Source organism: Papaver somniferum, chromosome 7 (genome assembly GCF_003573695.1).
Source record: "Papaver somniferum cultivar HN1 chromosome 7, ASM357369v1, whole genome shotgun sequence".
NCBI lineage: Eukaryota > Viridiplantae > Streptophyta > Magnoliopsida > Ranunculales > Papaveraceae > Papaver > Papaver somniferum.
Genome location: NC_039364.1, coordinates 78,789,967 through 78,813,557, shown reverse-complemented (window position 1 = coordinate 78,813,557; position 23,591 = coordinate 78,789,967). Strand labels below are relative to the sequence as shown.

General features: G+C 35.4%; 1 protein-coding gene across 2 annotated transcripts; it reads left to right on the top strand.

The window, feature by feature from the left end:
* The first annotated feature begins 8,741 nt into the window (after nt 1-8,741).
* On the top strand, nt 8,742-15,436 carry LOC113297713 (transcription factor bHLH157-like). 2 transcript variants are annotated; one of them, XM_026546282.1, is made up of 10 exons: nt 8,742-9,230; nt 9,925-10,014; nt 10,310-10,418; nt 10,813-10,854; nt 11,505-11,564; nt 12,081-13,598; nt 13,684-13,785; nt 13,899-14,042; nt 14,443-14,568; nt 14,664-15,436. In XM_026546282.1, exons 1-10 carry the CDS (start codon nt 9,136-9,138, stop codon nt 14,847-14,849), a joined length of 2,472 nt encoding a protein of 823 aa, XP_026402067.1. In that variant the 5' UTR covers nt 8,742-9,135; the 3' UTR covers nt 14,850-15,436. The 2 variants fall into 2 exon arrangements, with proteins under 2 accessions (XP_026402067.1, XP_026402068.1); XM_026546283.1 differs by lacking the exons at nt 14,443-14,568; nt 14,664-15,436 and adding an exon at nt 14,206-14,431.
* Nucleotides 15,437-23,591: the final 8,155 nt, after the last annotated feature.

The window sequence follows — 23,591 nt, the reverse complement described above, 5'->3', positions numbered from 1 at the left end:
TGGATCCTAGGTGTAAAACTCTGACTTAATTTCAAATGGTTCATTATCAGGGTTGCAGTGGTTTTGGGATTTGATTTTATATCTTGGAAAGCCACATCACATCTGTCTTTCCAAATGAACCAACACAAAGTAGCACAAATGTTTTCCCAAGGTCCCCAAGGTGTTTGGGGATGGTTTCCATAGAACCATGAATTGTACCAGTCAATCAGGGTTCTGAAGTCTAAAGTCGAAGCATTTGGATTTAGATAACATTGATCCCAAATAGCTCTAGTGAAATTGCACTGCATTAAGAGATGTTCTCCTGTCTCTACATGATTCATGCACATTACACAAATTGGGTTAATATGAGATATATAATTATAAGTATGCCCACTGAAAGGTAAAATGTTTTGTTGCATTTTCCATATAAAAAATTTTATTCTTGGTATCACATCGAGCCCCCAAATTTTCCCTGCCAAATTATCGTTTTATTGAAGTTTCTTCTTGTTCAGGATATCATAAAGGGATTTACTAGAAAACATTCCTTGTGGATTATCCATCCACCTTAGAATATCTTATTTCCCCTTGTTTGGATGTATTGTGAGAATCATGCTAACTATTTAATTATTAAACAGGGTTTTGAGAGATTGAATATTCTATCCCAAATAAGATAAAAGAACAGCAACCAAAACAAACCCACTATCCCCACCATCTCCAGCAAGATAAATAAGATTTCCTTCTAAATCTGTGATCCACTTGTCCTTCCAAATATGCACACTCTTACCATCACCTATCTCCCAAATGCTATTCTCTTTTATCAACATCAAACCTTTGTAAACACCTTTCCAGGCCCAAGAAGAACTGTCATTACAAGTGGCATGGAAAGGGTTAGTTTTAGGAAAATACTTACCTTTCATTGTTTTAGAGTAAACAATGGACATGCTATAGACTGGGATTGTTTCTAGCACAGCTTTTGCCATAACACCTCTACCAGGGGGATAGGGTTTTTCCATCCCATCCTTTAACTCTACCTGCCATTTTTTCTAAAAGAATATCAAAACAGGTTATCTTAGATTTATTAGTAAAAAGGGGGCCTCCTAGGTATCTATCATTTAGTCTCATCTTTTTTACCTGCAAGATGTTTATGATTTCCTTACCAAAACTATTACTGACATGAGGAGTAAAGAAAATGTCAGACTTGAAGAAATTAATCATTTGGCCTGAAGTTTTACCATAATCCTCAAGAACGTTTAACAGATTTCTACTTTGTTGTATAAAAGCCCTAATAAGAATTACGGAATGATCCGCAAAAAGCAGATGATTGATAGAGGGGCAAGCCTTATTAATTTTGAATCCGGAGATTAGTCCACAAGACTCGGCATTAGTGAGGGTCCTAGAGAACGACTCCATGCAAAGAATAAAGAGGTTGGAAGCCAAGTCTGACAGATGATACCTTCCCTTCTCTCTTCAGGGAGAGCTCTACAAATCGGGCAGTACTGAGTCAAAAAAAATATAACTGATTCACCATAGAAACAGTAGCGTCTCTGTTTTCTTGAAGGTTTAATCAATCATCTTATTCAAACTTAAATCAAGATGGGTTTTCAATTCGATGCCGATTGAACAGAATTAACTTTACAATGATGGATTCAGGTGGATTGTATTCTTCATACCTCTTGAGTTTCTAGAGTTGTTTGGTCGAGTAGATAAAAAATCTAATTCTTCCGGAAGTAGGAAACCATGGTGCGTACCTGGAATCTTCCTCCGCTTTGCCTCATGTAAGTACTCTCAAATTCTTAAGCATCGGGCCTTTGTTAGTTTAGTTTGTCTACTATATGGTTATGTTATTCGATTTGGGAAAGGTATATTTATCGTGTTCACAATCCCTAGTTGCTTCAAGTTCACAGTTCACCTCATACTTCCTACTGATTTACTCACCTTGTTGTACCTTAACCCTCTACAAACCAAAATCAATTACAAAAGTCCCCACTACCACACCTTGTTTGATGAAATCACAATCAACTTCACTCAAATATGGATGATTTCATTTATCGGAAACAACACCTAAAAATATGTTTGCATGTTTTATTCATACCAATCGTCATATGTACTGGTTTACCTATTATGCGTTTCCCATCAATCCTTTTTCCTTCATGAGGATCCACAAATGGATCTCCGAACCGACCCAGGCAAACATGATTATAGCTTTGGTTACACAATTCCTTCTTTTAGATCTGGCAAATAAGACTGTTAATCAACATAGAGAAGGTCTTTGGGTACCAGAACTGAAAGATAAAACATCTCAATGGGTAGTTCATGAACAGCATGTTGAGTATCCGGAAACTTTGGGAACTGATCTCCATCTCCATCTTATTCAAATCGGGTTAAACCAAGCTCAAAACGTTGTACACGCGGGATATTTCAAGGAAAATTCACCCATGTTTAAGTGTAACGTAGGAAAGAAGACATTAAATTCTTCACCTTTGTCACATCCTATAATGAACGTTGTAGCCAAGTCATGGGAAACCCGGGTTATGGAATCAGAATATATCTCACGATGGAAGACCAGAAAACGTCAAACCGGTATACAACGGATGCTGGTTACTTTTCTAAGAAGTTGACTGAGTTAAAAGATATATGGGACGAATGGGAGGACAGCCTACTTAGGATGAATCGTATGTTTGGATCGGTTGTAAAGTGGATCTGGTTTAACTTGTATCTAGTGGGAACATGTCTGCTTTTGGGAAAATAGCCCGACTCTTTTTATGTATCGGTCTGTGATTCATTTGTGGTCTCTGATAAAGGACGTAACAGGAGTCTCTTTGGATTACATGTGGAGTCGTGTGGACGGGAGGATATTAACACTCAAGTGGGAACATGTTCGTTTTTAGGAAAAGGGCCTGAATCTGTCTTTGTCACCGTCTTTGTTATGTCTAATAAAGAAAGTAACATTCGGACAACACGTGGAGATATATGAACGGGTGGAATCAGAACAAATTCAGCTGTTCATGACTCATACTCCAGCTGCAGACCATGGCTTACCAAAAATCCGGGTAGCACATGGAGTTGCTATCATATACGACAAATTCAAGGTAGCGGTCATCAAAAGAGCATGCATTCAAAGCACCGTACTGACCAAACCAATTCAAAGGAAACCACAGCTGGGATGGGACTTCTCGATCGTCAGAGAGAAGTTTGCCGAGTCCCTCTATGGAGAAATGCGAGATGTTGGCAGGACCCAACTCTCGCATGCAAAATGAGTAGTATCTGGAGGGGCTTTCAAAGGAAACTACATATTTTGACAGCCCAAATATCACGCGAACTCGCGCAAAATGCCAGGTTATCTCTTTCCTTCATGTACATAAATAAGTGTGTTATGGCACCATGTTTTAGTTGTTCGTTAGGTCCAGTCACAGGTTATGGCCTATACAATTCCCTATCTTGGGATCATTCCGTAGACGGTGGTTACTCTCGACTAATACGATGCTACACCAACAACTCAACTCAGCACCACCACCAACAATCACAACTTCCATTCCCGCATTTTCAGCTGAAATTAGGGAACAAATATATTAGTCGCAATTTCACCAACTAGTCTGAGACTTACCGTAATCATCGACCAGTATTTGCTTTTGCGTTTTTCTTCTTCTAGGATTTTAGTTAAGTTTAATAGTGGTACTAAGGATATCTTAGGTTCAGCGAACCATCAACACCATGATTCAGTTATGCAAGTTTCACATCAACAACAACGACAAAAGTTGCTCATAGAAGGTGGGGACAAGAGCCATACACCACACCACAGCAGAAACATCCACCAATCCTCCAAACCCTCGGCTACAAAATCACCATCATCATCAGCAACACCAATGGTTAACTTCATTCTTCAGACTTTGAAGTATCCTTCAAAATTTATGTTATTCTTGTGGATAGTCATTGACGAAGGTTTCATAACCTTCACAGTCCGGATCTACCTCCATCACTCCATCAACAACTATTTGGCTAGCTGTAACTGTTGTGTTCTACACCAACTGTAGTTTCGGACACCGGGATCGAACAATAACCAAGATTATAACGAAACTATGCAGGTAACATGGATCAAAAGAGGAATCAAAATTCGTAAGAACATCCACACTATCAAGGGGATAAGGTCTAATCGAACAAGACGGTCAGAAGTTAATGCTTATAATTGGGAACTAATTATGCTAATGTTTTATCTACCCAATTGTAAAGGCTGGGAATACCACATTCCTAAACTATGTAACCTTGCATATTCGAGCCTTAAAATAAAATTCTCCTTTTCAAAAAAAAAAAAAAAAAAAAAAAAAAAAAAAAAAAAAAAAAAAAAAAAAAAAAAAAAAAAAAAAAAAAAAAAAAAAAAAAAAAAAAAAAAAAAAAAAAAAAAAAACTAGTTGGAATCCTAAGGGCAATTACTATGGCAATCAACAAAAACTTTGTTTTGTTGAGCCACGTGGATGAACAAACACGTTTTGGCACTATGAGAAACCAATACAAAATAAACAAATATGATATTTTACGGTCACACTAGTGATTTTATTAACATAAACTAATAAGAATTGGGTCCCAATGATTATTTAACTAATTAATAAAATAAATAAATAAAATAAAACCTAAATATAATAACCGAGTTTTGCAGAGAAAACCAAGGGGCGTTTTTCCTTCCAACTCCAGCGGTTTTCCTTCCAACTCCGCGTTGTTTCTTCCATCACCCGGCCTTTCATCCAGCGCGCGCCTGTTCTTCTATCTCACTCAACAAACCAACAAATTTGTTCATCCGTTTTTCATGTTTTTCATAGTGGGATGAAAATGAACAAATCTTTGATTTGTTGAATCCATATGAACTGCTCTAACAAACTAAGCTCCAACAACGTACTACTACATTAGTTGAAAAGGTTGTCGTACTAGCCTACCAGCGAGCCTCGTGAGGAACCAAGCCAAGGGAGCCGAAGCGGATAAGGGGGATGTGATTATGTCGCAAGGGGGCAAGCTAACCCTACCTTCCATGTTAAACTTTGTAATATTACGTCATCGGGGACTCGAACCTGGAACCTCATGGAGCGCATGAAACCTCTGTGAAACGGGGATGACCAGCTGAGCTAGGTGGCAAAACAATACAATCCGTAAAAATTTTTTTTTTGAAACAATCCATTAAGGAGACCCCTTTGAAACAGAACAGAACAAATAAAAACGAAAAATAACAACAGACCTAAAAACACCCAGCTAATTTATCTACTCCTATATCACATTTAGTTTTTTTTATCTCCGATGGATAGTACAACATGGTTAGTTAGTGGTTCCTAAATACTACTAGTAATTACAAGGTCCAAAGACCGAACTCCTACCTCCTCCGGGGTAGAGAGCATGAGAACCATTAGGCTACTTGATGTTTTCCAAGAGCAAATATCTACCACCAAGAAAACGATGAACTGAGAAAATAAAAATAAAAAACTCAATTATAGTAGAGCTCTCAAAGAAACCTTATTACAACTTCCAAGTTATGCAAAATTGTACTTAAAGAGAAACCCTGAAAGATTCTCACACACCAGTTGAAGAAGAAAACCTTCACATTATTGATGATTGAGTCCCAAGACTTATATTTCCCGTCGAATAATCTAGCATTCCTTCTGATCCAAACAACACACCAAATCGCAAAAAGATAAATGTCCCGGATTCTTCTTTTGATTGACTGCACAACACCTTTCTTCTTTTTCCATTCTAATCATGAAACACCTATTGCAAGCTGTAATAGTCAGGAAGTAATGCCACACTAACTTTGTAGTTTCACAATGCAAAAGATATGTTGGTTTGATTCAGCTGTCTTTTTTCTATAACATTCTTGTAAGAATCTAATATAAGAGTTGCATTGTAACACAATGTCCATACGAAAAAAAATTACCTTTTGAATTTTGGGATTCCAAATACATTAATAATGAAACACAACCAAACCATCTTCTTCAAGATCTTTGTAACATTCCGCCACTAAGAAACCATGGTTTCTTGCTTGACATATTCTTTGATCAGGTCCACTGCCACTAATAATAGTTGGAATTAAGTTAAGGAGATGAGATATATCCTCCACTTCAGAATCTTTCAAATTCCTACAAAAAGTAAAACTCCAACTGTATGTATTAGAAATAACCAACAAATCATGTATGGTGACATTCTTATTTCTGCCAATCTTATAAGAAGCAGGAAACAATGACTTCAAAGATTGTCCATTAATCCATCTATCATCATAGAATAAGTATTTATCACCACTATTGACATTGCTAGCTGAGTTTAATTCAATGATAAATCTGTTCTTGATAATACTAGTTTAAGACTTGCCAACTGATTTGTTTGTTTGATTTGGCAAAAAAGCTTTCTGATTACCGCCAAACCTATGATAAGTCAATTTTCTCCACAAGGTATTTTCCTTATTGTCATACTTCCATATCCACTTACCATGCAACGCCCAGTTCATAATCCTCAGCTACTCCTCTTTCTTTAGGCAGACACACCCCTTGCCATCCCACCCAACTCCTCTTAGCTTTATGATTTTAAGAACCCACAAAAGTTGCCTCATGATTTTGTCCAATTGTTTCTCAACAGATGCAGAAAGATGAAATAAAAACAAGTAATCCACTAGTAAGCTAGACAACACACTTAATCAGCATTAGTCTTCCACCCTTAGAAAGATATCATCTTTGCCAAATACTTCGCTTCTTTTAAAATTTTTGTGTAGTAACATCCCACACCCATACTAATTTTGATTTGTTACCCATTGGGATACCCATGCATCTCATAGGAAAGATATCTAAAAGACAACCAAAAATATTAGCACGTGTAGCAGCACTAACCGCATTACCAACTACTACAAGAGCAATTTTCCTGAAATTGAACTTCAATCCAGGAACCATTTCAAATCCCAATAAGATATTTTTTAGATTTTGAACGTGATCCACATTATCATCCAAGAAAACAATTATATCTTCTGCAAATTGCACATGGTTTATGGCATTTGCATTAGCAGTATGCTTAAAACCTGAAATAACATATTAGCAGTTTTCTTTATCATCACAGATAACCTTCTGTTTTAGGGTAAAAACAAATTACTATTAAAATTGCAAATATGGGGGTAGGCTAATGCTTGTGAGAGAAATTCGTCTGAACCCTGAAAATAATATATTGTATAAGTACTTTTAGATTCGAGAGATCAATTTGTACAATCATGGCCTAAACCAAGAAACGGATGTTCCAGTCTTTCTTCAGTTAGAAAGGAGGATAAGGGTTGATCTTAGGGAAGGAAGCTGAGAAGGTATTGAGATCAATGAGACAAGTGCTTGTAGTAGGATGTGTTGAACTACTATAAAAAAGATTTTTTTTGTGTTAAAATCGAGAGAAACTTCTGTAAGTCTGAGAGATTAGATATGTCTGTCATTCTTGTCAATAGGTTGAAGAACCTATTTGTAGCAGTAGTTGTTGGGACACGTTGACCCCGTAAGTGGTGTCAGTTAAAGAGGAACAGAGGAATAAAAAAAATGGAAATTATGGTGAAAACCAGTTCCGCGTTGTTAGGGAAACTTGGTTGTTGCATGACCAGTAATCCATTTACTCCTTCAACTTCCAGCACGATTTAGTTACTTAGGAAACTTAGCGAATTTACTAATTCTGAATTTAATGACCATCGGGACAACGTAATAATATTTCATTAAGGAAACTCTTGGAAACCGAAGAATGGATTTCATTAATGGATTGCAGAAGAGATTGATAGAGTGGTTTTAATATCTTTTTTCGACATTAATTAAAAGATAAACTTATCTGTAGTATCTCTTTAATACCTCTCAAGTAATCAGCAAAAAATTACTAACGAATATTTTTATCATCTTTGTCCAGAAAAGTACTCGTCAAAATCTACGAATCAGTAAAACATGTCGCGAAAAGTTCAATCAACATGCTTGTAATAAAAAACAAACGTGCATTAACATTTGTAGGTTGATACAAAGATGAAAATAAATGTAGATGAAGAATAAAATTAAAATTAGTTGAAGATGCAGAGATAAATTCGAAAAGGGTTGAAATATTTAAACCTCACTGGAGTTGAAATATTTACAATGATATGGATAACTTGATATATAAATATTTCAATTCTGTGTTTTGTACAGTGTGCACAAATACAGAATCATTTAGAACTATGGTATTTTTTTCAAACGTCGATACTCTTGATTTGGAAAAACTTGAAGTTTTGTCTGGCTCTGACCTTTTCTCGTACATAAAATTAATGAATTAATATTAAAAGTAAAAGTTGACTTTACGATAATGCTATTCACCTCCGATTTAAATCTCCATATGAGGAATGGTAAACGCTGATGTAGGGTTTAGATTGGAGGGAAGTGAATAAGGAAGTGGAAAAAGAGAATTATCAGTATTTTTGTTGGTTTTATTTCCACGTGTCGGTATAAATCATTGGGTGGAGTTAGGTAAAGAGAGCTAAAGGCCAACACCTCGGGGTACGAAGAATTCAGAGATTCTCAGCATCAAAAGTGAAGAAAAGAGAAATCTTTGCAAATTAGGAAAGATTTTAATACTTGAGATTTTCATTAACATGAGATTTTAGTAATATTTTAATGTGTCCTGAGAAAACTGACAAGTATAAGTACCGGTTATAACCGGTAAACCAAGTATTGTGTGACGGGTTTAACCGGTTTCACTGTCTTAAATAGTGAAGTTATACTTTCTTTTTGGCCCTTGTTCCTCCTTCCCTAAACAGCAAATTCCCAATTCTTTCTCTATTAGTAGTAAAAATAAAACGATTCTGTTACTTGAAATCCGCTTCGTTTTGGTTAACAGTTGAAATCAACTCTTACCGCCTTACCCAGCTAAAACGAGTTGGTGTCTCATTTAGAGAAACAGAAATTTATTTTTCTTCAGCTGAAAACCACTTTTTTTCTTGCTCAGTAAAGTGATCCCCTTTACTATAAACAGCATTTTAGATGTGTCTTCTTGAAATTTGAAGAAGATCTGTTGTTAAAGACGAACCAACAATGACGAAACGAGTCGGAGATTTGTTAAAGAAACGAACGGGTAGAGGATCTTGCCGTGGTAGTTAAATCATTGTTTTTCCCGTCCGATTTGTTAGATTTGATTAAATAAACGACAAAGATGAATTCCAGGATTAAAGAGACGCTTAAGTGTCTTTGTTGTAACAATGGATGGTCTTATGGTGTCTTTTGGCGCGTCAATCGTCAAAATCCCATGTAAGCTCAACTGCATTTTACACGATTTTTTTTTTGTTGGTTTATGTGGTATTGTCCTTTTTATGAGTTCTTGGCTAGTTTGTTATATTCGGTCAATCTCCAAAACATGTGGTTGTTTGATTGTATTTTGGTCTTTTGTTTTCTTTTGGTTATTACCATGAAATTTTGTGTTTAGTTAAGTAATTGAGATTTGACACAAAATTATAGTAGTGTCTTTGTTGTCCTTATGTTTAGAAAAAAAGGAGGTTTGGAACATATTTCATGGGTCTCGTTCGGATTTGTATAATGTGGAAATAGTAATTCTGTAAATCATTTATTTGGTTCCTTTGTTTTAATTATGTAATATAGTTTTGTTTGCATCTCCCATAAAACTTGTTCTCAGTTATTGGTTCACCCATGTGTGAATGTATTGCCAATGTCTCAGTTATTGGGATGGTTTATTTAGTTCCTTTGTTTTAACCATGTAATATAGTTTTTCCCGTCTCTGAATTATCTAGTGAATTGGAATTGAACTTCAAGTGACAATAATGTTGAGTTATTAATGTGACATGTTTCCCTAAATATCTGAAAACCCATCTGAGTCTCATGTTTTCCCTGGAATTCTGATCCTATCAGTGGAGAAATTAGTTAGTAGGTTAGATAACTGCATTCGGATCTTTATCTAACCATAGAGAGATACTGTTGTATTTTGTAGGGTGCTAACCATTGAAGATGCATACTCAGAAGAGCAAACCGGAATTGTTATTGAAAAGATGCTTCAACAGGTTCATATGCTAGGCGAAGGGTATGCTTGGTGCATTTTTTATTTATTTACAATAATCATATAACTCTGATAGCTAAATTGAAAACAAAGATAAAGGTACACATTTTAGGAAGTTGATGTAATTGGAGTCTAGTTTCAGGCCAAAATAGGAATGAGATGTAAACTTATTAGTTGTTGCACATAAATGCGTGCTAATATTGTTAAACTAACTACCTCTTTGTAATCATGTTTGTTCAGATGATATACTTTGATGTAAAATAATACAACAGTTTTTTTATACGGATAGTTGTGTGTGTGTGTTTCCTTTTCTTTCTAGAATCATTGGACATGCGGCTTTTACTGGGAAGCATCAATGGATGTTTGCATCTACTTACTGTGGAGAGTGGGGTCCCACGTTGTTCATTGACAATCAAGATGGTTTCCAGGTATTTCATGATATTTGATTGAGCTCGTTCATTCTACTCTCTGCAACATTTTTACCATATTCAATTATTCGGAATTATATATTAATAGTTAAACTCCTATGATGCAACATGCACTGCCGAGGTAGAACATGAGTCTGAAGTTTTTGGACATTTGACTCTAAACCAATTTGAACGAGTGAACTTACCTACGATCTTATGCATCTTACCTAGGCACTCATCGTGCATGGCAGACTATTCTCAGAAATGAGATTGTTCTTTCATCAATGCAATTCTTTTCAGTTTATAGTTGTGCATAAAACTAATAGCTTGATACTCTTAATAGTAATACCATTAAGAAACTACAATAATGGTCCAATTTATCTGTGTTTACTTCAACTTGCTTGTTTTTATACAGGATCTGTCTCAGTTTCACCAACAATTTTCATCTGGAATAGAGGTACATGCTTGATTCTGTAAATTAAACATGATTTGGAACATATACCTGCTGAACACTTTTCAGTCGTATCGTTTCTCCCCCTTTTGTAATCTCCTTGTTACATTCCTTTTTAGCTGTGTTGCAACGATACGGATACGGTATCGGATGCAAGATACCAATACGCTACTATGATACACCAACTTGAAAAACTAAAATACGGCGATACGGCATACTCAATATTGATCAGTAGTTTAACATAAATATATTATATATAAGATAGAAACTTAACAAAATACATACATGTGTTTGCATGATTAAAATATAATTTGTATGATTAACCTCACTGAAGAGAGAAAAAGTCTGGACAACAAAGGAAGAAAGTCTAGAGCAAGATCAGTGGACAGATTCAGAACTAATATTTTGTCACTATAGTTAAAACTTCTCATAGAATCTAGTAAAATATCTAAATTTTCTAATATTTAGTCAAAGTTTTCCAACTGAGTTGTATCTTGAAGTATTGGGAGTATTAGTACGCGTATCCGTGTAAATACGTATCGATACGGCTGATTTTTTTGTTTAGGCATATCGTTGTAACACAGCTTTTTAGATATTCTATTCCTGTGCATTTATACTCATGTCTCATAATCACTATCACTTGATATTATTTGCAGACAATTGCCTTGATTTCTGTAGCTCCACAAGGGGTAGTACAGTTTGGATCCACCCGAAAGGTTAGTAGTATGAAAGTACATTTATTATAGTTTTAGGATCATTTATGCAAATTAGAAAACCACTTCGACATTTACTTATATACTTGACTGTGTTCCTTACTCTAGTGTTTACGAGTGCTAGTTTACTTTATGAGTGAATAACTTGGTTTTAGTGGAAGAATTTGTTATTTAGTTAATGCGTCAGTAGTATCATCAAACCATTTTTTAAGTAGATTTCGAGTATCTAATATCTAATCTGTGGGGACCATAAGCTGTGTTGGAATGAGTAATGGCAGGCGTAGGTTTTTGGTTGTAGATTTTAATGCCTTCGTCTGAAAAAGAATAGAAGGAAAGAAGAACTATTCCATATAAGGACAGACTTTGACACCAAGCCGGAATATTTTCAAAAAATGTTCTACATTCTTTTAATGCCACGTACAGATGGTTAAAAGGTTATGGATTTAAAATAGGACTAAATTACTCAATTAGAAGCCTGCATCATTGGTTAAAACTTCCTGTTGGTTCTTGTTCCTGCAGATTATGGAGAGCTTGGAATTTTTTGATCAGGTTACCAATTTGTTTCGGCATCCAGAAAATGTTGAAGGTGATCTCGTCTCTAGAAATGCACCATCTATAAATGACGAAACATATATTCCGAGTAGAGGAGTTGATTCCGTGCTCTCATCAGAAACTGCATTTTCTAATTATTGGAACGTCAATGCCATGCCTGATGACCTTAACAGCAAAAAGCTGATGGGGAAAACACCTGTAATGGTTCCTGTTAATGCATTCTCTTTCGCTGGGTATCAGATGAACAACATGAACCCCATAATGAATAAATCCTCTCTGAACCCTGAAACACAATTCCAAAATGGTGAAGCAGGTCAAGCCATATACCCCACCATGAGTACGTGGGCAAGCAGTCTAACATCCCGTGAGAAACAAGTGATACCTGAAATAAGAAAACAAGAGAGTTCAAATGCATTTTCTGGAAATCTTAATCGTATTACCGGCATAAGCACATTTCAGGATTTTCAAGGAGATGCCGTAACTCAATTTAACATGCATATTGGACAAAGTCAAGGAGATAATTTTCAGCAATCCTTTACAGCAATTCATCCAAATATACAACTTGTGAAGGAATCCACTAGCTTCAACGCATATCAAGGAGAAAATGCAGCAAATGATCTCTCCCAGTACTTTGTTGAATCACAAGTACATTCAAGCAGATCTGTTACACCCACAGATGAGAAATCACGAGCACTTGCCATTACATCATCTGGTTCAGTTTTTGGAGATTATTTTAGTGGGATACACACAACAAAAACTACTATGCAGAATCCCACCAGCGACACCATCAGTTCGCTAGGTTTGGTACCTGATGGAAAAGAGAACTCCCTTACTATTACCCAACAATTCTCTTCTGATAATGACTTATACAACAGTTTGGGTTTGACTTTTAGCCAAAACGATGGGACTGAATGTTGGAATGATCTTATAACTTCAGGAGGAAGTGGAAGTCAGTCCAGTTTAAGTAATGGTACTTCAGATTGTGTCTCAGAGTTGGATGTTGGTTCCATTCCTCCGGAGAAGCGACTGTGTCCAGAGTTTGGACTTCAACATATACTATCCAGTGGTTCTGGCACTCCTACTTTCATTGATATACCTAGTTCAGAGGATCATTTGTCGCCCACAACAATAATGTCGGGAGGAAATGCCTCGTTGTACCGTAGTAGAACTCAGATGGCGGCTATTTCTAGCAGTAGTGGAACTATGGACAGGTTTATAGCTGATTGTGAACCACAGAAGATATCAATATATGGAAATCAGAAAGAGGCTCCTATCAAATCCCAGGTAGGGGCATGGATTGGTGATACTTACAGCATCCATTCTGATTGTGCTGTGAGTACTCAGCCGAAGAGATCTGAAGAACCAGTGAGAGTCAAAAAAAAAAGAGCTCGGCCAGGGGAAAGTACGAGGCCAAGGCCAAAAGATCGTCAGCAGATTCAAGACCGTGTAAAAGAGTTGCGGGAGATTGTGCCCCATGGTATAAAGGTAATTCCGGAGTCTTGGATGCAAATTATTTTTTTTATCACTATAGTTAATGAAATGTTAATGCTCTTGTATCGATTTATTTCAGTGTAGCATCGACGGTTTATTGGACCGCACCATTAAATATATGGTTTTCTTGCAAAGTGTGACAAAATATGCAGACAAACTTAAAGAAGCATGTGTGCCGAAGGTAACTCTAGTTCATATCTTGATTATGCTATGGTTGTCCTGAATATAACAGTATGCTTAAACTTTATTATGGTGCCTCGTTTGAAGTGTCCCTTGAACTTGATTTGGTGTTAGATTATCGGTGCTGAGAGCGGGGTGATTCTTAAGGACAACTCAACTGGTGAAGGTGCTACATGGGCTTTTGAAGTTAACGGCAAAACGATGGTTTGCCCAATTACAGTAGGGGATCTTAGGCCTCCTAGCCAAATGCTTGTAGAGGTAAAGTAATGCTCCGTATATTTTATGGAAGTGCTTTTCGCTTTTTGTATAACACTGCATTTGCATTATTAGCATAGTGATTTGTTATTCATCACGAGATAAATGTGAAATTTTGCATGTTAGAGATTACGATTGCTTAGTAGCAACATTAATTTTCCTTCAGAGACTGCCAGGAGGAGAACATATCATTTATGACCATCTTACAAGACCATATACAGTGATAGACAGATGTGCTACAATAACAACACCAATACTGATGGTGCTTTAGTGGATGAGGCTCTTTGTTTACAAAGTTCTCGTTACACATCCGGCTCTCATACTTGATGCCAGTACGCTGATCATCAAAAAAAAATCTTGTTATTGACCTCTTTGACTCTAATTGTATTCTGGTATGTAATAGATGTTGTGTGATGAAGGAGACTTCTTTCTTGAGATAGCTGACATCATTCGTGGGTTTGGCCTGACCATCTTGAAAGGAATTATGGAAGTTCAAGAGGATAAGATATGGGCACGCTTCATTGTTGAGGTAATATCCAATCCTGGATGAAAGCTACCTTGTTTAGGAAAAAGATTACTTTGTCTTTTCCCTTATCAGAATACTGAACCTTAATTTTCGTGTAGGCTAACAGGAATGTAACCCGAATGGATATATTTCTTTCCCTAGTTCAATTTTTACAACAATTAGCAACTGGCGGAATTAACTTCAGCAGCCAGCCAAGTATGGTTGGTGAAACTACAGTTCCATATTCAAATTACCAGCAATCACATGTACCGCTGACAATAGGGTTAGCAGATAGATTACTGTGATCATTTCATATCAACGACGATTCACAAGACCACAGGTGCCGCGAGCAATAACCTTTTTAGGTGTCTGCCATGACTGGCATTGTGAAAGTCGTCAGTGTAAGAACGGATCATATAAGATTCTTGATTAATAGAGGATGTGTAGGAGTGTTGGCGTTAAAGAACTGATCATAGCAGATTTTTTCATTGATAGCGGATGTTGGGAGTGATGGAAGCATAAGTGGAAACTGGAAAGAGAAAGGCAGGATCCATTCTTTTGGTCAGGGCTTAGAGAGGCAGATCGTTTGTAGGGAGTGCAAGAAATTATTTGCATTTCTTTTGAGCAAGATTATTAGGTTTAAAATGAGGAGTGGTATAACTGGCAAGTGCGTGTTGGGTAATATGGTCAAAAGGGATTTTGGGGAGCTATAATTTCTTTTTATTGGGATTGTTGGGTAATATGGTCAAAAAGGATTGTTTGTATTGTTTCGTTTTCTATTTGCTCCGCTTTAATAACATAGTTTAATTGGGGTCCCAAAAAACAATTAGGGGCCTCCCACTAGAGGACAAAAAGGTCATTAAAACTCAAATTGAGTCACCCCTTAACCAAAATATTTTTAAATGGCTAAATCGTCCCTGAATGATTAGTGTTAAAATTTAATTAAGTTAAGTTAATTAGTGTAGTTAGATTAAACTCAGATTTTAGAATCAATTTTTTTTTTGTTTTTTTTTTTTGAGTTGAGAAGAGGAAGATGAGGTTTTAGAGGAAAATTTAGGGTTTTTAGAAGTGAGTAATTCAAGTAGGAAAATGATGTTGAGGAAGATTCAAGCAACAAAGATGATTGTGTTGATGGTAAGATTATCTTAAATTTTCTCATGGATTGGATGTATGTCACAACACAGAGAAAGAGTCGTCAATGTCGAGGGATGTATACCCCAACGACTCTAGAAAGTCGTCAATGTATTGACACCAAAAATGACGACTCAAACCTGCAACTTTTTCAGGTTATGAAAAATCGTCAGGGTAATATGATATACCCTGACGACTCTTAGCATGGGACATAAAGAGTCGTTATTTTGTGTGTTTATGCCAAGACGACTCTGAAAATTTTCGGGACAGATTTTTCACTTGGGGTCGTTGACGTTTAAAAAAAGGGTCGTTCATAGAGGATCGTCATAGGTTTCTATATTATGTTAACGACTCTAATCTAGGGTAAAAAACATGAAAACCAGAAATATGGTCGTTATCTTGATCATCATATACCCTAACGATTTTTTATGGTCTCTACATGCATATGAAAAATCGTTAGGGTTTAGGCTTGTCGAATTGACGACCCTTTTACTGTAACTGAAATTTTTCGGGTGAATGTTTTTTTCCTTGGAGTCGTTAATGGAGGAGAAGAGAAGAGTCGAGAGGGTGAGAGGGGAGGGAGTGATTTTTTTGTTTAGAACTAGAAATGAATTGGGGCTTAAGATTGAGGGTCAATAGGTTTTTAAGATTTATTTTTAGTAGAGGGTAAAATAGTATTTTCACAAAATATTAATACACCCCTGGGTGCAAATAAAATGGGTGAGGTCCCTAATTGTTTTTTGGGGCCCCCAATTAAACTAGGTTTAATAACTGCCTATGGAAAACCTAAAAAAAGAAAAGTGGGAATTAAGTGTTTGACCCTCTCCTCACTTTTTCTTACTCTCTTGGTCTTGGGCTTTAGATGGATTCGGATTTTTCAAGCCCACTTGAAAGAGATGGCCAAAACAACATGTGGGGTTAGTTAATTAAATTTATTTGCTGACGTCAAAAATAATAAAATTTTCATTCCGAAAATAACCTTCGGTTAAAATCAAGAAGATATTTCTTCTCATTCAGGTTAGTAAGAAACAAACTGAAGATTAACGTCGAGAACATCATAATTTCGCTCTGCAAATTTAACGCCGAGAACATCATAATCGCAGCAGATCTTCTCTGCAAACTCAGTCAATCCATCATTCAGAACAACGATCGAGTATCAGAAGATTTAGTGATATAATTTGATCGAAAGAAGATTTATGACGCCGAGAACATCATAATCACAGCAGCAGATCTCCTCTGCAAACTCAGAAGATCGAGTTTGAGAAGATTAGTGAACTGTCCACCTGATTAATCAATTTACTTCAGAGCTTCACGAGCTGTTATCTCCTTTCTGAGTTCAATTCGATTCACAAAATATTTTTCATCGAAATTGTTAGGTATGTTTTCATCATATTTTTCTGTTCCATTTTGCATGTGGAGTTTGATTTGTAATTTAAAGTTTTTTGATTCAATTGATTAAGTTAAGATTCTAGAGTATCAACTTTCAATTTACTAGTTATCAACTTTCAATTTACTTGTTGTTGAGTTCATGTATAAGTTTTATGATTTATGATTTGCATGTCCGATTACTTAGTGTTATCAATTTTTTTTCTCTATAATATTTCACCTTTGAAGATACTATACACTCATTTTTAAAATATGTTTTCTTATTGTTTTAAATTTTTTACCCGTGCAGATACTATACACTCATTTAAATTTATACCTGTGTAGTTAGACCTGTGCAGAAACTTTTTGCGTGTGTAGAAATTCATCACTCTTTTGTTATTTTATAAATAAATCGATATCTGGGTCTGGCTTAATACAATGATGTTTCTCTCTTCTTGTTAGTTCAGTAAGAACATCCGAAAGAGTATTTGAAAAACAAATCAAACCCGCAACTTATATGACATAGAAAAGTTTGTCCATGAAACAACGAGCCGAAAAACCTTAGTGAGAATAATAACTTTTAGTTTGTTATTTTTTGTTATTTTACCTGTGCACATACTACACACTTATTTAAATTCTCTAGAGTTAACATTGATGAATTACAGACATAATTCAAGCAAACCCATTCAATGTTATTTTACCTGTGCACATACTATACACTCATTTAAAGAACTTTCTAGGCTTCTTTGATGAACATTGATGAAGTACAGACATAATTCAATAACATTGATGAAGTACAGATTATTTAGTGATGACGAGGGATTAAATTTTAGTCCCTGTTGTTATATTCATGTCTTAAATTTTCTGAAATCAAAACAACAACAACAACAACAACATTTATACTCAGTCAGAAGTTTACTTACAATGATACAGACATAATTCAATAAAAGATGAGAATGAACCTCTTTTCAATGTTCTCGAGTCGTCCTTCTGATCAATAATAGCCAGAGTATAGTTAGACCCGTGCAGAAACTTTTTGCGTGTGTACAAATTCATCACTCGTTTGTTTTTTTGTTTAAATTTTTTACCTGTGCGCATACTAGACACTAATTTAAATTCTCTAGAGCTAACAATTTTTGTCTGTGTTTGTTTTTGCAGAGGGAATATGGGAGTTAATGCTACAACGGTTGTTCATTTTTGCAATTTAAAATTTTCACATAATGTCACAACAATATCCACAATGGATGAGCTAAATTCGATTGCTAAATCTCGGTGGATCTCTCTCCGTAATTCAGATTTCTACTTCTCTTATATGTTTAATGGAAACAAAGTTAATATGCAGTTAGATTTTCAGCTTCAATCAACGATTTGTTACTTCATCATTAATAATGTCAACTCTTTTGACTTGTCAATTGAATTTGTTGGGGATAGTTGTTCTTCTATGGTAGTATCAGCAGATTACAATGGTGTTGTAGATGATGAATTGGCTGAAGATAGCACAACTGCTTTTATTGAAGATAGAGCACAAGTTTCTCGCCCGAGGAGGTTAAAGGATTGGGAGAATGTTCTTGGTGATGTTGGGCAACAGTTTGTAGGAGGGGTTAATGTAGTTCGTTCAGCAGTAGATAAGCATTGCATATTCACTGGCCACACATATTCATGTGCGGGAATTCATCACTCAATATCATGTGCAGGAATTCATCACTTAATATCATGTGCAGGAATTCATCACTTAAGGAACTCATCACATATACTATAGAGAAACATATTTATCCTAGTCACAAAGATATGGAGAAATTTATTAGCATCACGTGCAGGAATTCATCACTTAATAACATGTACAAGAATTCATCACTTAATATCATATGAAAGTCAATTGTCAACATAAGGAAGTCAAATGTACACATACACATAACAACTTAAACATCTGGACATTTTTATCAGCAAATGTGCAGGAATTCATCACTCAATATCATGTGCAGGAATTCATCACTTAAGGAACTCATCACATATTTATCCCACTCACAAAGATATGGACAAATTTATTAGCATCATGAGAAGGAATTCATCACACAAGGAACTCATCACATATTTATCCCACTCACAAAGATATGGACAAATTTATTAGCATCATGTGCAGGAATTCATCACTCAATATCATGTGCAGGAATTCATCACTCAATATCGTGTGCAGGAACTCATTACTTAAGGAATTCATCACATATTTATCCCACTCACAAAATATGGACAAATTTATTAGCATCATGTGCAGGAATTCATCACTTAAGGAACTCATCACATATACGTATTTATCCCAGTCACAAAGATATGCACAAATTTATTAGCATCATGTGCTGGAATTCATCACTCAATATCATGTGCATGAACTCATCACTTAAGGAATTCATCACATATTTATCCCAGTCACAAAGATAAAACCCAACACTGATAAATTAGATCTTAAACATGATATTAGTAGTACTGAGTAATAATAAGTGATGAATAAACTAACACTCTCCTACTGATAAATAAGATCTTAAACATGATATTAGTAGTACAAGTATGTTTTGAAGGAAAAAAAAGTGCCAAAATTATTCCAACTCGTTTCCTTCTTTCCAACTTTCTTCAGGGCTAGTCGCAGTGACTAGTTGTAAAGCTATTGTCGCCCTCTTCATGTGCATCTTTTCTCTCAACACTATTTGATCTTCCATGCTACTCTGAATCCCATCACTGTATTTATTCTGAAATTGTTTCTTCATAAAATAATATACATACATTAGACTGCACTTGTTGCGGTACTGGAGCTTCATACACCATAGCTTCTGAAACCTTTTTGAAGCCTTGTTTTTCCATTAAGTTGTTGATTGGTACCAAGCATTCATCTGCCATAAATTTGGCATTTGTACAACATTGGTTTCTTGACTGGTCAGACCACGAGTTGTAGTGGAAGAAACATTTTTGGTAGACAGAGTAGACCAATAATGTCCAATGTTCTGCATTATTCACTTCTTCGTGGCACAGTGATATCATGATCTTCTTCACGCTGGAGTTCATGCTTGTTATTGGTAATGTAACAGTATATTTCAATGACGTTTGCATGGTATCTTTGTGTTTGACAAAAAACAGAAAAGGAAACCTTAAATAAGATAAAATGTAACGAACTATGCAATCAATTTTATCGTGTGCAAAATTTGATTGTATATCACTTTCATATATATTGAAATCAATTATGACTTACCCAAGAATTTGCATCAAGGTATAGTACTTTCATGTACTTACTGATTGTATCTTTCTAGAAATCTTTCTTCAGACAGTAGATTTTTGTATATTAGGATGTTGGGTTCCAAGGATGAATTAAACATGAGGTCCTCAATGCTTTTTCCTGATATGCTGACAAGATATTCATCTTTGTCTTTGAATTTTGCAGTTACTTTAAAAGCAATTGACCTACAATTTCATAATATATAATAGTTTTTTACTTCCAAATAACATTATCCATATGAATTTAATGTAGGAATAACATTATCCATATGAATTTAGTGTAGGAATTTTGCACAAACTAAATTTGTGAAGTAAATATGCACACACTAGATCTTTGAACATTCAATAAATAATGAGTCTAATGGTGTATACCTCCTCTTCAACATAATACGTAGATTATCATAGGCCGACAATAGTTGTTAAAGCCATGTATATGAATTGCTTAAATTCTATAAAATGTTGCTTCCATGCTTAAATTCAGTAAAGTGTTGTTTCATACTCAATTCATAAACAAGTCATGCTAATTGTTCTCTATGTGAAGGTAAAATTAGCCGGAAAGGCCATAGAAATGTGAAAGAGGGATGGACATGGCATCTTACAAAAATAATTGAATTCAATTGAATTTACTAGTTATCAACTTTCAATGTATAAACTATTCAACATGAAGAGGAGAAAAAAAGCATTAGGGTTTATTACCTTCATCTTCCTCACTATCGATCTTCAATGTAGATTTATTATTATGGTTTGATCCTCCTACAAAAACCATGAAAATTTTAGTCTGTGCAGAAAACATACACTCACTGGTGATTTCCATCAAATTCAGTTTTCTGAAAGCATTTATGCTGTTAATTAGGGTTTAGTACCTTCTTTTTCATCACGATCTATTTCTGAAGTACTACTTTTCTTAGATTTACATTTGATGTTCTTCTTCGATGCTCGTACAAAAAAAATTCAGAAAAATTAGTGTGTGCATGTAACATTCACTTAATCAAAAAATTCAGAAAAAAGAGAAATTAATAAAAACCTTTCTTTGTTTTTTTTACTGGAATCATTGTTTCTTCTTCTGATTCAGTTTTTTCCGAATCTGCTTCATTTTCAACTTGGTCTACAATTTTCTTCTTTCTCGGCATTTTTGAAGATGACGACGATTAAACCGACGATTTGGATGATTACGAAGCAGAAAATGGAGATGATGAAGATTTTGATGAAGTAGAAAATGGAGACGAAGTAGAAATTTAATGAAGTTTACACTCAAGTAAAGTTGCAGAGAAAATTGACGAAATTTCTTTTTAATGAAATTTCAGTGTTCACACGATTTTTAGATTAAATTTTTGATGAAATCTCAAGTTACGGTTAGATTTTGATGAGATTTTTTGCAGAAATTTTTTTGGTGAGAGAAACAGAAGAAGGAGTTATTGCAGAAACCGGTGGGAGAAAGAAAGTGGAGTTACTGCAGACCTGTGGGAGAAAAAAAGTGGGATAACTGTTTCTTCCTATCTTATTAAGGGCTATTATGGTAATCTAACATTTTAATGTTATCATAGGGACACTATAATAATTTGATGAACTTATTAAATAACCTGGGGTCATATTTTCATATCCCATAATTTATACGTGTTAGAGCATTGCTCGGCCGAACTCGCATGCGTTCCTATCTCAAGCATGTTTGTCAATGTTAGTGATCAAAACTATAAGTCTTGATTTCTAGTCTACTACTAAGGTCTCGGACTAGGATAAAAAGTGTAGTTGAGATCAAGAACTCCATGGGAATCATCATACAAGACGAAGGACTACTCAAGGAACCGATGGATCTTCATCGACTAAAAGGTATGTGGAGACTTGAACTTATCTATCACTCAAAAGTCTATTTATCTCTTATCTTGAGACAAAAGTCGTTTTGCTATATAGACTTAGATTAAACACATTTGCTATATCGATCCGAGTTTATCTCGCCTATCTATTTCTCGAAATATGTGTTGGTAAGCTTTCGCTTTAACCAAGTTCATCTTTACCTAGTGACGAAAGTCATGACAAGTTTCAATCACTTTGGAAATTGCTTACTTTGACGAAAAATAGTTTGTGAATAACAACTATAGAATATCAACGTCCTCTAAGAATGTTCCAATGATTGAAATGAGAGTTTTGATTATATATCCATTGGAGGATATAAGAATTGTTGTGGAAACACATATATGTATAAGTCCATATTCCTTGAACCGAAGTTTGAGAATTTTGTCGATCAAGAGAACCGGCATGGTGGCGTGAGCCAAGTATGGGAAGCGAACTGGCGGAAGTTCTCGTCCTGAGAAATTCTGCTGGAGTTTGTGAACTCCGTCCGGGAACTTATGTCCGCGAACCCAGTCCGCGAACTTGAGTAGGTTATATCTAAAAACGATGTTTGTGAATTTATTCTTATATAAACTAAGGAATGCAAATTAAAAACCGTGGCTATATAGTTCATGAACCGATTCGAGTGAATCAAATTGTTTTTGCTTCGATTGTGTCTTGTGTAGTTACATAAGATTTCCTTGCAATTGAACAACTTTCTAACTAGTTCATTTGAGTCACTTGAACTAGTTATCGTGAAGAAGAATATGGTTGATATGAAAGTGATCATATGGCTAACCATTTGGTTGACTATTGTTGAACCAACAAATGTACTAGTTTGGGTATGGTTACACAATCCTAGAAACGTGCATTTCATTTGTGTGTAACAAGCTAGTTTTCGATCTAACGGTTGAAAGATATTAGCTTGAATCTAAATCAGGTTTTCATCTAACGGTGATTATTGAATGCTTTGTTACCAAGCTAACATTGATAGCAAACCCTGATTTGAAAGACTATATAAGGGAGAACTCTAGCAAATGGGAAACCTAATCCCCACACATTATGTGTGATACTAGTTGTGCTAAGCTAGAGTTGATTCTCCTTTAACCTTTGGTTTCTTCTTCTAAACCAGGTTAACGACTTAAAGACTTCATCGGGATTGTGAAGCCAAACCGATACTACTTTCTCATAGTTGTGTGATCTGATCTTGTTGTTTCTATCGTAAGAGTACAATTGTAATAATTGGCTTGAGATTGATATCTCCGATAGGAAAGATATAAAAGAAATCACAAACACTTCGTCTCATCGTTTGTGATTCCACAATATCTTTTTTCGTTGCGTCGATTAGGATTATTGTGAGGTGATTGATAATACTAGGCTGTTCTTCAGGAATATAAGTCCGGTTTATCAATTGGTTCATGTTCACTTTGATTTATCAAAAGACGGAACAAAACTCGTAGGTA